The following is a 14,210-nucleotide window of genomic DNA, read 5'->3' as shown; positions in this document are numbered from 1 at the left end:
TAGGCGCTACACCAAGGTGCAGTCCTCCAATTGTTCACTGGCTCTGCTTTGGGACCACTAAGTCGGGATCTTTTGTTTACATTCTCTGTTGGCTTAAAAATAAAAAACCCCATAAAGTTTGAGAGAAAGACTGAATCAACACAGCTTTGAGAGTATAATTCTGAACCATCAAGTCTGGCAACTGCGTATTAGTGACCTCTTTATAATAACATCCAATTTAGTGGTAAGCGGCAATATAAAAAAGAAATATTTAAAATTTGCTACAGAAACAGCAACCTGGAAGTTTAAAGTTTCACCAAAGAAAGCTGCATGGCTTTGGCCAAATTAAATTCACCAGTGTCGCACCAAACTTGTTTTCACGTAATGAAGTGGAAATATCATTTAAAGGAAATAAGGGGTAAACACATTGTATTCGGTGGTCAATTGTGCAATAAAGAGGAACAGCAAACCTTAAAACCACCTGGGAATTTCTTGATGACCCTCCTAGTCCTTCCAGCCCTACAACTCTGTTTTTCACCCAGAGCTTTGGCTTGTTCCGAGTATACTCAGTACAAAAACAAGCAGATCTACCCATCTTGCGGGAAGGGGACGGCTATGTGCACGATCCAGACGCCCTGAGCTGTCAGGCCAAGGACACGGCAAGCCGCTAGCAGCCAGATTACATTGCTAAGGCCCAGATCCTACGGACACAACGTGACCCGGCACGGGATTCAAAACGCAGGATAAGGCAAAAGGGCAGGTCTCGGATCCCGATTTGACGTGGTGCTGCGGGCAGGAAGAGCCACAACAACACGAGGGAGCGGCCCTATAAACCCTCCCCCCGGTACATGTGGTTATTAATGGAGACAACCTATACTGGCACGGCCCAGGTCGCTGCTCACCCCCGCAGCTCTCCATCACCGCGAGAGCGGAGGGAGACGGGGAATGACGCAGACACCCTGGTTCCCAGGGGTGACAGAGGCATCGCCGGGCCTGCGAAAATCTTGCCCCTCCGCTCCGACTCAGACCAGCGCTGCGCCTGGGGTCAGCACGGAGGTCCCCCATAGTCCACTCGGTACTGGGGGGGGGTTTAGGGGGGCACGACCCTCCCCCCGGGACCTCCGGAGCTACGTCGACAGTTTACAGGAGCGGGACGCCGGCTGCCACAATTCGAGTGCGAGGTCCGTGTCGCGTCAGGTCTCGCACAGATTTGCACGACGGGCGGGCTGGGACTCGACGCGGCCCCGAGGAGAACCGGGGCGGGGGGTGGGGGGGGGTAGGGAGGGATGGAGGGGGCACTCACCGTTCAGCCGGGTCTGCCTGTTCGCTCGCACCCTCAGGAAGGTCTGTGGGGGAGACAAGAGCAGAGCACGTCACATCCCTGCTGGGGAGGCCGCTGCGGGGGCCGGGGGCTCGAGGGGAGATGGCCCCCTCCCCCCTTTTTACCCCCTTCCCCCCCATCCCACCTCCCCCTCATCCCACACCCCCTCATCCCCTCCCCCCATCCCACACTCCCTTACTATCCCCTCCCCCCCGTCCATCCACACACTGTAAAGCAGGCCCGTCCCCGCGGCCCGGCCCCCCGCACCCACCTCCTCCCGGCCCCCGCCGCCGGGCCCCCTCCTCCCGCTCTGCATAGCCGCGGGCGCGGCGGCCGGAGCCCGCGGGCGGCGGGGGGATGCGGGCGGATGCGGCGCGGCCCCGCCAGGCGCCCGCGATCAACCCCCAGCGGCCGCCGCCATGTTGGCCCCGGTCATGTGACCCGCCGCTCGAGCGGGGTGAAAGTTCACCGGGGAGCGAGGGCGGGCGGAGGTCCCCATAGCAACCGGGCCCGCTGCCTATGGGGGGGCAGCACCCGGCGGCGCCCCCCAATCAAGGGCCGGGGGCGCCCTCGGGCCGGGGAGCCGCACCCAATGAGGGGGCAGGAGTAGGGTTCCCGGCCCAATCAGCGCTTGGGTTCCAGGGAGCTCAACCAATCGGGGGAGGGGGTGGCTGCTAGGGGCAAGGCTTGGGGCAGCTGACCTATGACCTCCCCAGCCCCCCCATCAGGGGCTGCTGTGGGCCAGCCCCCTCCCCCACACACGGTCCACGGGCACCCCCCCACGGGGCCACGGGCACCCCCCTTCCACGGGCCATGAGCAACCCCCCCATGGGGCCACCAGCATCCCCCCCATGGGCCACGAGCAACCCCCCCATGGGGCCATGAGCATCCCCCCTATGGGCCACAAGCATCTCCCCCACAGACCACGGGCATCCCCCCATGGGGACACCCCCTCACAGGGCCACAAGCATCCCCCCACGGGGCCATGAACATCCCCCCACAGGCCACGAGCATCCCTCCCCATGGGTCCATGAGCATCCCCCCATGGGGCCACGGGCATCCCCCCATGGGCCATGGGCATCCCCCCATGGGGCCACGAGCAACCCCCCCACCAGCCACAGGCATCCCCCCATGGGTCCACGAGCACCCCCCCATGGGGCCACGAGCACCCCCCCACAGGGCCAAGAGCATCCCCCCCCATGGGTCCACGAGCAACCCCCCCATGGGGCCATGAGCATCCCCCCTATGGGCCACAAGCATCTCCCCCACAGACCACGGGCATCCCCCCATGGGGACACCCCCTCACAGGGCCACAAGCATCCCCCCACGGGGCCATGAACATCCCCCCACAGGCCACGAGCATCCCTCCCCATGGGTCCATGAGCATCCCCCCACGGGCCACGGGCATCCCCCCATGGGCCATGGGCATCCCCCCATGGGTCCACGAGCACCCCCCCATGGGGCCACGAGCACCCCCCCACAGGGCCAAGAGCATCCCCCCCCATGGGTCCACGAGCAACCCCCCCACCAGCCACAGGCATCCCCCCACGGGGCCACGAGCACCCCCCCACAGGGCCAAGAGCATCCCCCCCCATGGGTCCACGAGCATCCCCCCATGGGGCCACGAGCAACCCCCCCACCAGCCACAGGCATCCCCCCACGGGGCCATGAGCACCCCCCCCCCCATGGGTGCACAAGCACCCCCCCACGGGGCCAAGAGCATCCCCCCCCATGGGTCCACGAGCAACCCCCCCACCAGCCACAGGCATCCCCCCACGGGGCCACGAGCACCCCCCCACAGGGCCAAGAGCATCCCCACATAGGGCCACGAGCGTTCCCCTATGGGGCCACGAGCACCCCCGCACGGGACCAGCCCCATCCTGCGCACAGGAGCCCGCAGCGCACCCCGCAGCAGCCCAACCTCAGCAGCACGAGCTCAGGGAAGGGACCTGGGGCTTTTGCACTGGCTTTCCACTGCCACAGCCTTCGGGGCCACGTTTCCAGGCACCCGGGGCGGCTGCCACCTCGCTCCTGCAGCCTAAATGCAGAGGTTTTGCCCCAGACAGAAGTGCGGCTGCCAGCCCGGGCTGTGGGGGGACCCCGCCAATGGCACGAGACCCACCATACACCACGATAGGGGTTTGCAGAGAACTTGCCCCCGACCCCGGGGAAATGCCCCTCACTGGTTTTAGTGCATGCAGATGACAAGGAGCAATGGGCTCAGGCTGCAGCAAGGGAAGTTGAGGCTGGATATTAGGAAAAACTTTCTCGCTAGGAGGGTGGGAAGCACTAGAACGGGTCACCCAGAGAGGCGGTGGGATCTTCATCCTTGGGGGTTTTTAAAACCAGGCTGGACAAAGCCGTGTCTGGGGTGATGGAGTTGGGGCTGGTCCTGCTCGGAGCAGGGGTTGGGCTGGACGTGACTCCTGAGCTCCTTCGTTTTCTCGGTTTCCATGATTGATCCCACCTAGGAGATGCATTCCTATATACGCCACGTGCAGCTACACAGCCTCCACCCTGCTCACACCGGACGTACCGCTTCCACCCGACTCGAAAGAAACCCCGGACACCCTTCAGGCAGCACTTCGGCTGCACTTGATAGGGATGAGTTCAGTGTCCGACCGACCTCGACTCTGCAGTCCTTGGCAATGAATAAAATCATGATTATTCTCTCTTATTCTGGCAGCAAGAAGGACTACCCGACAACCTTCCCTCAGGCCCTTGTCCTGATAAAACTAATGCTCGTGTTTAACTCGACTCACGTGAGTAGCGCTGTTGAGATTAATAGGACTAGTCACGAGCTTAAAGGAAGTCACTGGGCCTGAAACTGCTAGAGAAACCCTGGGAAACAGGGGTTAAGCTAAGTAAGAACCCCTCCACCCCCGCTAAAGTCTGTAGCCCCCCCAAATACACCCCCCTAAAACACAGTTCATTTGAAGTGTCTGCATTTGATGTGAGTTGCCGCCCTGTGTTCTCTAGGATCACATCAGGATGATGGTAAAGTTTTGCAGCCTTTTTAAAACACAGTGGATGCGTCTACACATGCATTAATGCGCTGTCGTTATGGCACATTAAGTTGAGTACCTGTAATGACAGGTACTAATTTAGCGCACCGTAACTGGCACTACTAGTTAAATGGGTTTTTTTAGTGATGTTAATGCTCATTAGATTAAATCTACTGCACGTTAGCACAGGCCCGGCCCGCCGCGCTAATGCGCAGTTTAATGCACTCGATGCGTCTCGTGTAGATGTACCCAGTATTGAGCTGAGATACAGGGCAGCTTTGCAAGATCCTAAAACAAGTTAAGCTTTCTCACTCCTCTCCCGTTTGCAATGAGAGGACTCAAAAAAAGGAAGGGGAAGAGAGAAGGAGGTTTATTTCTTCATGTGCATGGCTCTAACCCCAAGACAGGCAGGGAAGCGGGTTAACACCGGTGTTTGAAGTCAATGGCTGGGGCAGGTTTAACAGGCAGAGAAATGGGATCAACAAAATGCTGATTTGTGAAATCCTTCCCGACTTCTTCCCTTCTCTAAAGCAGCCACCCACCATCCTAAGAGGTGCCCAGCTCGCCTGGTCTGCTCCGGCGGGTAAAGGGAACGCTTCAAGTGTGGCTACACCCACCGCAAACTGCTGAGTGAATTAAATTCTATATAGTTTTTTGAGCTGGGCAGTAAAACAGTTGTAAAATGCAGATTATTGGGGTTTTTGGGGGGGAATAAAAAGAGTAATTCTTGCTTCAAGCAAAGCCTCAGCTGCCAGATTCGTTCTAGTACAGTAAGCCAGCCGTGCATGTGTTTTATTGGTGCCTTGTTAGAAGCTTTATCCATATGATCTGATGCACGCGGGTCGTCAGTGGAATATCCCTTAGTGACTCCAGCCAGAGCCCGCAGCATCACAATTAGCTGGTCTTTGTCCTTCTGCGTGCAGAGCTCTTGCACAACTCAGAGTTTAGTGGGCTCCAAAGGGAATTCATCTCCCCTCTCCCATTCGAGCACACAACTGCTACCGGGGCAGGGTGGGGGGGAGTTGCATGTTATCCTTGAGTAGGAAGAGCAAAGACGAGGCTTGTAAAACCGAGGGCAGGTTGAACCCATGAAGGTGGGGAGAGGGAAGTGGAAATGAAGCTCTACAAAGATAATAAAGGATGCTTTAAGCTTGCAGTCAGTAGCTCGGTAGCTGAGGCGGCCAGGATGGATATCAGAGGGGCTCACGTGTTGTGATACTCGTGAAAGAAGAGGGAATTTGGCCTGTCGGGGGTGCACCCTGCTCTGGCCCCAATCCCTGATTTACCAGATCGGCCCCCCATGCGGGGAGGTGCGAGCGCCCAGGTGTTGAGCGCACCCAAGCTCAAGCTCGTAGCAGGAGAAATTCCAATGCAAACTTTAACTGGCACGTTTCCATCCATCCGCCCCGGCCCAGATACAGGCCAGGCACTAACTGCATTGTAATGCGGGTGTATTGAAATTCCCACTCCTCCCCCCACTTTTTCCTTTTTTTTTTGCCTTTCACTCCGCAGTTGTGTTTGCAGATGCCGGTCAAGTAGCAGGCAGCTGCTCTGCGTTGGCTACAAACACAGCAGGGCACGATTTCAATCCCAATAAACCCGTCTCCCTGATCCTTCTTCCTTTCAGAAAAACTTCACGGTCGCTTTTGAACACCAGCTTTCGTTTGGTTGAGCCACAGCTACACGTTTGGCCTGGTCTCTGCTCTTCATTGTTTCTACTAGGGTGGAAGCAGCAAACCTGTATTTTTTTGCCATGGGGAAACGTTCAGGATTGATGCAGCTAGGGACCGTTTGCAGCGCGGACTCGTTCAATGCGCTGCAGGTCCTCCCTGGGAGCCGACACGCAGTCCTGTTTTGCAGCTCAAGGATGAAATCCGAGTCGCTGATTCCTGTTTCCACACCTTTAATTAATTAAGCTACAAGCTGGGTAAATGCTGTCACCCTTGTGGTCCAAACAGCAGAGAAAGATGTAGCTCTGCTGGGCAAAGATTTTAAGTCCTTCCTCTGCTAATTACTCACCACAAACACCCCACGATGGGCTCCCCATAAACGGGTTCGGGTGCCCTTGCCTCGCAGAGAAGGGATCTTCAGTGCTATCTTTAAGGCAGGATGAGTGGCTTGCTGTAGTGTTTGGTCTCATTTCCCCGTTGGGTACGGGGCTGGGGGCTGAGACAGCATTACGGGAGGCCTGTGCAATCGGTTAGGCATGATTATGCTCTCCCCCGTGCAAAGCCTTGCCAGGTACATGCCCCCAGCATCAACGACCTCTGATTCATACCCTGTTCCCTTCTGACTAAAGGCCAAACAAATGGCATTCAGGGACGGCTTATTTTCCCATCTTCACTTGGTGCATAGGGCTGGACCTGGCAGGCATCAAATCTACAGGGATCTGCTCTTGAGCATCAGCAGATGGGCATTATGGACACTTACAGGCCAAAAACTTGATCCCAAATCTTTCCTGAACTCAGCTTGGGTTCATCTTTGGCTCCGTCCCCTTTTGCTGGATCAGATGCTGCTGCAGCCTCGCGAGAACAGCTCTTCCCATGGGATTCCCATCGCCCGAGACACCGAAACCCTTGTAAATTCATCTGATGGCAGTGATGACCGGCTCACAACTGGCTGAGCCCAAGTCCAAGAGGACTTGGCTGCTTTCCCCAGGGATCTTGGATTTGGAGGATTACGGAGCTAGCGTGGGTAGGTCCCAATGGCACTACGCCACGCTGCGTGGATGTCCTCTGAAAACCTCATGACATGTCCACCCTTTAGAGCCAGGTTGGTGCCAGCGATCCTATCCTGCCACTTCCTCCAGGGTTATGATGCCTGGAGCAGTCCTGACCTCACCCTTGGGTCCTCACCAAAGGACCTTCCTGGGAACTGCACCTGAATGGTCCAGATGACACTAGGATGAATTTTGCGCTATACAGATGAGAGAAGCGCTCAGTGTTTCGAAGTCAAATGCATCCTTGTTATTTTTCTATTGCTGTTCCCAAATCTCCCTCTCCGCTAAACATTTGCTGGGCAGGAGGATGTGATGGCCAATAAAGCCAAGCCTCAGGAACTCACCTCTGAAAATGCACACAGCCGAAATCAGTGCTGCACAGCATTTTATTAATATATTGTATGTTCTCTATTAGCTCATAAATAACCTAAGTAACTTGCAAGGCAAAATTACCGGCACTGCAGCACGAAGAAACATATATAATCACAGCACACGTCTGCACATGAACAGCTCAGTTCTGCAGCCCCTGAAGTGGCGGGGAGTCTCCCCCAAAAGGGTGGGGAGATCGGCTTCTACATGACTTTACTGCTCTCCAGCTTGGGAGCAGTTTACTTGCTAATTATAAACTCTCCCCTAATTGTGGAGAGGCTGGAGCCTTATTTACATGAAGGCATCATTACGGCTGCCTCGAAGCTTTATGAAGCCCTGGCACCCACTGGAAGTTCCCTTTACGCTGCCAGAGCAACATAAAGCAGCCGCGGCATAAATGAAAATCAGGCCCCAGAGGTCTTCTCTCCCTGCAGTGCAGACGTATCGCTCCCATTACGCATTTGCATGAAGGGGCTGCAACCCTCCATAAAACACGCTCGCAAACTTCCAATGCATTAGAGACAAGCTGGACTCAGCACACGCAGGAGGCTTCTGCTGAGAAGCCGGGGACTGAAGTATGGCACCATAAAAATTTACAGCTGCCCTGGATGCAAGGTTGGAAGGGCCCTCGTGTTTCACAGGGGGGGGGGGGGCGAAGCTGCGAATTCAGGGGCGCTGCCATCGTGTGGGATCGGCCTCCAAGAAAAGCACAGGTATAAGAAAGTCAGGCTGGAAGGGACCTCGCAAGGTCATTTAGTCCAGCCTTTCTTCATTTGAACAGAAAGCCGGGGAGGAAGGCGTGCTCTTTGGGCAGGGCGAAGTTGAGGGGAAAGATATCAGAAGTGGGGACGAGCTGCTGCCGGACAGGGCTCAGGGCACTGGAGAGCTGGGCTCCGTTTGGTAAGAAGATGTGAGCACCGTGTCGGAGGGCTGATGGTTTTACCAGCCTGTGTTTAAGAGGGTCTTCGAAGCGTGCAGGGCAGAATGGGAACGGACACACATTTCTTGCAGCATTTAGACAGAAGTCCGCATGCTGTGAGACCTGATCTTGAGCTGCCGGGACAGACCCCGTCATTCGAAGGGGCAAGCTCGGGGTCTCTGGATCTTACTGTCCCTTCCCTTCTCTCCACCTGCCTCCGCACCTCTCTTGCGGTGTTGCACCCACCGGTGTTGCAGGTGGGTGCAAGTCCTCCCTCCTCTCTGAGGTCTGCAAGCTCCTTTTAGATGCTCTGAGAATCAGTCACTTATTATTCAGAAGCCACCTATAAATGGACTAGGTTGTCCCAGTGAAACCGAGCCCATTTTTACCCTCCCAACCCTCTGTATTGCACGGGGTCATCGCTTCGACTGCGTTAGGAAGCCAGACACATGCAGAGGGCTCGAAAGGAGCAGGGCTTTATAACCATCACTGCAACAGAAACCTGAGCCAGACTTCCCACCACCAAAGCTGTGACTCGAAGTCAGACACTTAAGGCTGTGCATCCCACGAGGGCTAGGGGCAGGTGCTGGTATCCTTTTCCCTTCTTCATTTCTGTAGCCCTGATGGGCTGTGGGTTACTGGACCTTTACTAGCCCACTTTGGACTGGCTGGTACCTATCCCCGGCCTGGGATCAGTGCCGTTTGGAAGGGAATTTGGACACAGGGGAGGAAGAAGGGAACATTTTCCTGGGCTCCATCATCCATATTACAGCATCTCATACAGATATGTCCACCCCTTTCAGTCATACATGCATAATTCAGGCTCAGCTCTATGCCCTCAATCTACATCACGAACGAGGGTGAAAAGTGTCTCTGAATCTACACGGAGCTGCACTAAGCCCACACGGTCGTACTCAGACCTGTATGGCCACGTGCCACGCTGCAATACAACAGGTGGCTCCGTGGCGTGCTCATGTGGCAGAGGCCTGCCGACTGCCCCTGCTAAAAATGTCACTTGCCTGACGCAGCTTTTATCCTAACTGGTGCTTTTCTACGTGAGGACTCAACGGGCCCTGCAAACATCAGTCATGGATAACCCCATGCTACAAATGGGCAGCTTGAGGTAATGCATGGAAGTCATGAGGCCAAGGGTACATCAAGAGTGGGAGTCGGAGAAGCTGGGACTACTGCCCAGCATTTCTTGGCTTCCAGTGCTGTGCTAAAAGGAGCCGGGGAGGTAGAGGCAATGAGGCACCTTGCTACAGCTCCACAGGTGTGAGATGCAAGCCAAAAGGATGCCCAAAGGACCGAGCCGTCCCTGGGTACCTGGTCAGCAGAGCAGCCCAGCGGTGATGCTTGCATGCCGCTGGCTCCAGACACTGCCATACCCCTACCCCACCAGCCCAATGGCCTGTTTAGGTGTGACGGTGCCCGCCGGTGCCTGCCCGGCTCTCTCACCTGGTATCTGTCCGAGTGATGGATATCGTCCGAGGAGTGAGGCGACGCTGTCGGAGAGTCCCCTTCCCGCTTGATGGAGGCCGACAACAGGATGGACTGCAAGAGAAAGGGAGCAAAGGAGACGTTTACCCCATGAGCAATGCAGAGCTCCCCCACGTCCACTGAAGTGTCTGCTCTCTGCCCAATAAACGGGCGAGAAGCCCGGCAAGTGGGCGATGGCCTCCACTGAGGGTGGTGGTTTGGCCTCTTGGCGTGCAAAGTGTACGTGCCACCGTGCCACACACAAAGGCTGCGGGTGGGACCGAGGCAGCCCCGGCAGGGAGCTGCTTTTGCTCACACCCCAGCCCTGGCCCTTCATGCAGCTGCCAGTGCACCCTAAGGCAGGGCTGGAACCCCCCACCCCAAACAAGGAGCATCGTGACCCGGCTCCCATGCTCTCCAGTCATCCCAGGGTAAGGGGTGTTGCATGGGTGGAGAGAAAGGCACATAGTCTAGGTTGATTTAGCTGGGGAGAAACCCTGCACTGCGTCGTGTCTCTCATAATCCCCGATTGACGATCTGCAGACAGAGCACACGCCAAAGCGTGCAGTGAGGGCACATCCAGGCTCTTAGTTCAAGGTCAGGAAGCATAAGTGCAGCCTCCTCCGATGCGGGAGAGAGATTTGATGTTGGGATCCCACAGAGGTGGGGGGATCTCCATCCTTGGAGGTTTTGAAGACCCTCGCAGACAAAACCATGTTTGGGATGATGTAGTTGGGGCTGGTCCTGCTTGGAGCAGGGGTTGGACTAGATGGGCTTGTCCACACATGGCCCTTTTAAGCAGGATTAGCCTAAAACCGTCATTTTTAAGGCTCAGTAAGGGTGCATGTCCACACATGCATGCCCTTAATGCACCTTAAAAATGGCAGTTTTAGGCTAATCCCACCTAAATTGAATACCTGCTTAAAGCAAGTACCAAATTTAAGCTGGCATAGTTAAGTCGCATTAGCTGACATGTAGATGCTTAATGTGCATTAATGCAGCTACACATGTGCTAATAAGACTTAGCCATGCCAACCTAAATTTTGTGAGCCTTAATGTGCATTAGCAAATCTACATCTAGACGCACGCCTAAGTCACCTTAATGCGCCTTAAACAACGGCACATTAAGTTTAGGCGTGTGTAACTGCACGCGTAGACACACCCGACGTGACCTCCTGAAGTACCTGCCAACCCTCGTTTTCTAAGTCAGAAACACGCTGATAACCTTCACATCATCTGGGGAGGGGGGCTGTCTAAATTCTCTGCGCTACGAAGTTTTATGGGAGATTACCAGGAGAGGCTGACAATAGAGAGAGGATGAACTGAACCTTTTTATTAGGAGAGAGGAGGGAAAAAACCCCCCTATGACAAATACACAGCAGTTCAACTTCTGCAGACGAGAGACGGTGAAAAGAAGTTAACTGCAAAAATAAATACACACTGTAAATATGACTCTCCGGCTCTTTGTTTCGGAGGACGTCGGCTGGAACAACCATAAATGACACAAACGCCTGCGAAGGGAAGCCAGGCTATCATCTGAATTGGACGGGTCAAGTGCGGTAGCAGCGCTATTAAAAGGCGTAAAGCTTTGGAGAAAGAGGAATTTTCCGGAAACGTTTGCCTCCGGGCTGAGGTGAAAAGTGGAAAAATGTGCTTTTGGGGGGGCGTTTTGGAAAGGTCTGAGCGGTGCGAAGCCGCCCGTAGCGCTGACCGTCAGCAGGAAATGGGCCTGGGAACCAGGCTGAGAGCAAGGCAGGCGGGGTCGCAGCGGGGTGCTGGGCCCATGGTGCTGAGCTGGGGCTGGGGCGCGATCCCCGCCTGATGCTTGGGGCACAACACGGCCTCCGGGAGAGAAAACGAGCTGACTGCGCCTGCTTCGCCCTGGAAGTTTGCAAGCCGCACGGGGCAGGGGTTTGTGCCCACGCGATGCCCAGCTCGAGGAGGAGGCGACTGGCAATTTTGGGGGCTGAAATCTCACGTCCGAATGCTATCGCCGGAGCACGGCTCAATCGCTCCGGGCTGTGCGGCGCTACCACCGGCACGTCTCCTCCTCCCAGACCCATCAGCCTGGGGCTTCACGTACTCCCCACATCCACGGCAGCATCCTGCATGCAAGCCCCATCAGATGCCCCCTGGTCTCGCTTGCCCCCACGCCAAAGCAGCGAGCTGCAGGGAAAGCCCCATCGCCTTGAAGGACTCGGTGCGGTTTGCGGGCAAAAGCCTGGCCTTTGCATTGCGGGCATGCTGACCCCTGCCAGTCTGCAAACACCTCCGAGGGCGAGGGTCTCGGTGCAGCAGAGCTTCGCCCCTGCCCTGCGGGACCTGCACCCAGGCTGGGAGCGAGCATAGCTTCGCCTGCCGCGGCGAGGGGCTGCACGGGGGTAAAGAGGGTGGATTTTTGCAGGGCTCCCTAGCAGACCTGCCTGAACCCTGGGACAAGAGCAAGGAGGGATTGGAAAAGCCCAGCCCTGACTCAGACCCGGCACCGCCTGAGCTCCCTCTTGCACCTGAGCTCAGAGGGACGTCCCGGCACGGGGGTTAAAGACATTTCCTCTTCCAATTATTTCAACAGGAGGGGGGAAAACCCACGCGTCTTCCCCTGCCTCAGTGACAGACGGACCGACAGACCCGCTCGGCTCCTCCCGCCCCGGCGCTGCCGGCCGCTCTCATCCAATACGATTATGTGAAAAATGGCCGGGCGAGCTATGGAGACAGTAAATTAAACGTTATGTATTAGTTTTTAGCGTGCGGGCTTGGGAAGGATGCCGGCCCCATTTATTCCACAAACCTCCCGAGCGCCATGGCGATGACCTCTGGAAAAACGCAGGGCTCAGCTAATCCCAAAGATGTCAATCTCGAGGCCTCTTCTACATACACTCGCCGTTTAGATTAATAAACTGTCTATTTTTAAATTGCGTGTGAGCCCTTCCATGCTAAGTGCCTCGCCGGCGTGCCCAATGCAGCATGCGGGACACCCGGTCGCGCTTCCCCCGTGCTGCGTTGGTGCATTTCATTTCCCCGAGCCGCGGGGAGCACGCTGCGCCTCCGGCCGCGTGGCTGGGACTGTCCCCGGGGCTGCCCGCTAGGATGGCTGCAATCAGCACACCTCGCTGCCCCGGCCATTCTGGGCTCGCCTGCACGTCCCGTCCTTGGAGGGGTATCTCCCAGGCTAGCTCTGCTCAGCCGGGTACCACCCTGGGGTACATCCCTCGGTCAGACTCTGTAGGGAGGGTGACGTGACAGCTGGTCCTTCATCCCCGAGGCTGCATCACCGAGCTATAACCCCCATCCAAGCCCAGGCTCCACACAGAGCAATGTAGGTCCCGAGCTGTCCTAAAGTGGCTCTTCCTGCATGTTAAACGACCGACGATCCCCAGGCTGCAGGGACCGGCACTGCCGCATCCCCCGAGGGACCTCGAGACAAGGAGATGGATTTGTTCCAGGCAGCGGAGGGGGGAGCGGGGACTCTCACCATCATTTATCCGGGGTGAGTAACAAAGAGGGACGGGCCCAAAGCTGAAGCGCCAATGCGAGCTTTTTGGCACGTGGTGGCCTGGGAGAGGAAATGCCGAAGACTCGGTCCTGATGCTCGGGAAGGGGTGGCGGCTGGACGTGGACATGCCCCGACGCTCACCCCGTTGCAGGAGTTTTGCTGTGCTCGTGATAGGGCCTAAAGCAGCAAAGCCGGTGCTTAACGCAGGGCACCGAATGAGAATGGAAACAGCCCCAGCCCAAGCCCTCTCCACGTGTGTCGCCATGTCCACCTCTGGCAACATCTGGCTCCGGCAGCAGTCCTTGAGTTACCGCGTTCGTGGTAGAAGAGCCCTGAGAGCACATCTGGAGCACGGTGCCCCCGAAATCCTGCTGTTATGGCCGGGACCGTATCTTCCAGCCCTGAAGCAGAAAGGGTCTGCAGCCAGGGACTGACCAGGCCAGCAGACCTGGTGACAGCACAGAGACCGGTGAAGCACGTGGGCAGACCACGCTCCGGCCCTGCTCCCGAGCTGTGCCCCTGCCTGGGATGCGTGTGTTTTCGGGTAGCATGGTGGCACTAGGGGCCACCTCCATTGCCAAACCAAGCTGCGTTTGCGTGGGAGCCGTGGCACGTGGCCAACGCCGTTGGGAGAAATCCAGTGTTTTGCAGGAGCTAACTCAGGCTCTGACTGCACCCTCCCATAGCTCTCTCATGACGGGCTCATGGCAGGCATGACCTTGGCATGTGTGCAGACATGCAACTGCCAAGCAAGCCACAGATGTGGCCCAAAGCCCCTGGTTATTTCCATTGGGAACAGCAGCACTCACCCTGCCCTGCTAACATGCCCTGCTCACTGCCCCCATTTTTCCATGGGGAAACTACTTCCAGTAAGATGACACCCCCTCCCCAGTCCACTCCAACCCAGCATCCGACCTGCCCAGGGT

General features: G+C 56.8%; 1 protein-coding gene across 6 annotated transcripts in view; it reads right to left on the bottom strand.

Annotated features, from left to right (window-relative positions):
* The window catches only part of RNF220 (ring finger protein 220), a 226,246-nt gene that overhangs the window by 57,172 nt on the left and 154,864 nt on the right, over positions 1–14,210 (bottom strand). For 5 of the 6 annotated variants that reach the window (XM_059727728.1, XM_059727732.1, XM_059727729.1 and 2 more), the window contains exons 5-6: positions 9,771–9,866; positions 1,283–1,325 (exon numbers count right to left, since the gene is read on the bottom strand). In XM_059727728.1, the coding sequence (XP_059583711.1) occupies positions 1,283–1,325; positions 9,771–9,866 (139 nt within the window). Of the gene's footprint in view, positions 1–1,282; positions 1,326–1,571; positions 1,733–9,770; positions 9,867–14,210 lie in introns of those variants that run through there. The other variant, XM_059727733.1, reaches the window with a different exon arrangement.

The sequence above is a fragment of the Alligator mississippiensis genome, chromosome 5, assembly GCF_030867095.1.
Source record: "Alligator mississippiensis isolate rAllMis1 chromosome 5, rAllMis1, whole genome shotgun sequence".
Lineage (NCBI taxonomy): Eukaryota > Metazoa > Chordata > Crocodylia > Alligatoridae > Alligator > Alligator mississippiensis.
Note: the sequence above shows the minus strand (reverse complement) of the source record. Positions and strands in the feature narration are given on the sequence as shown.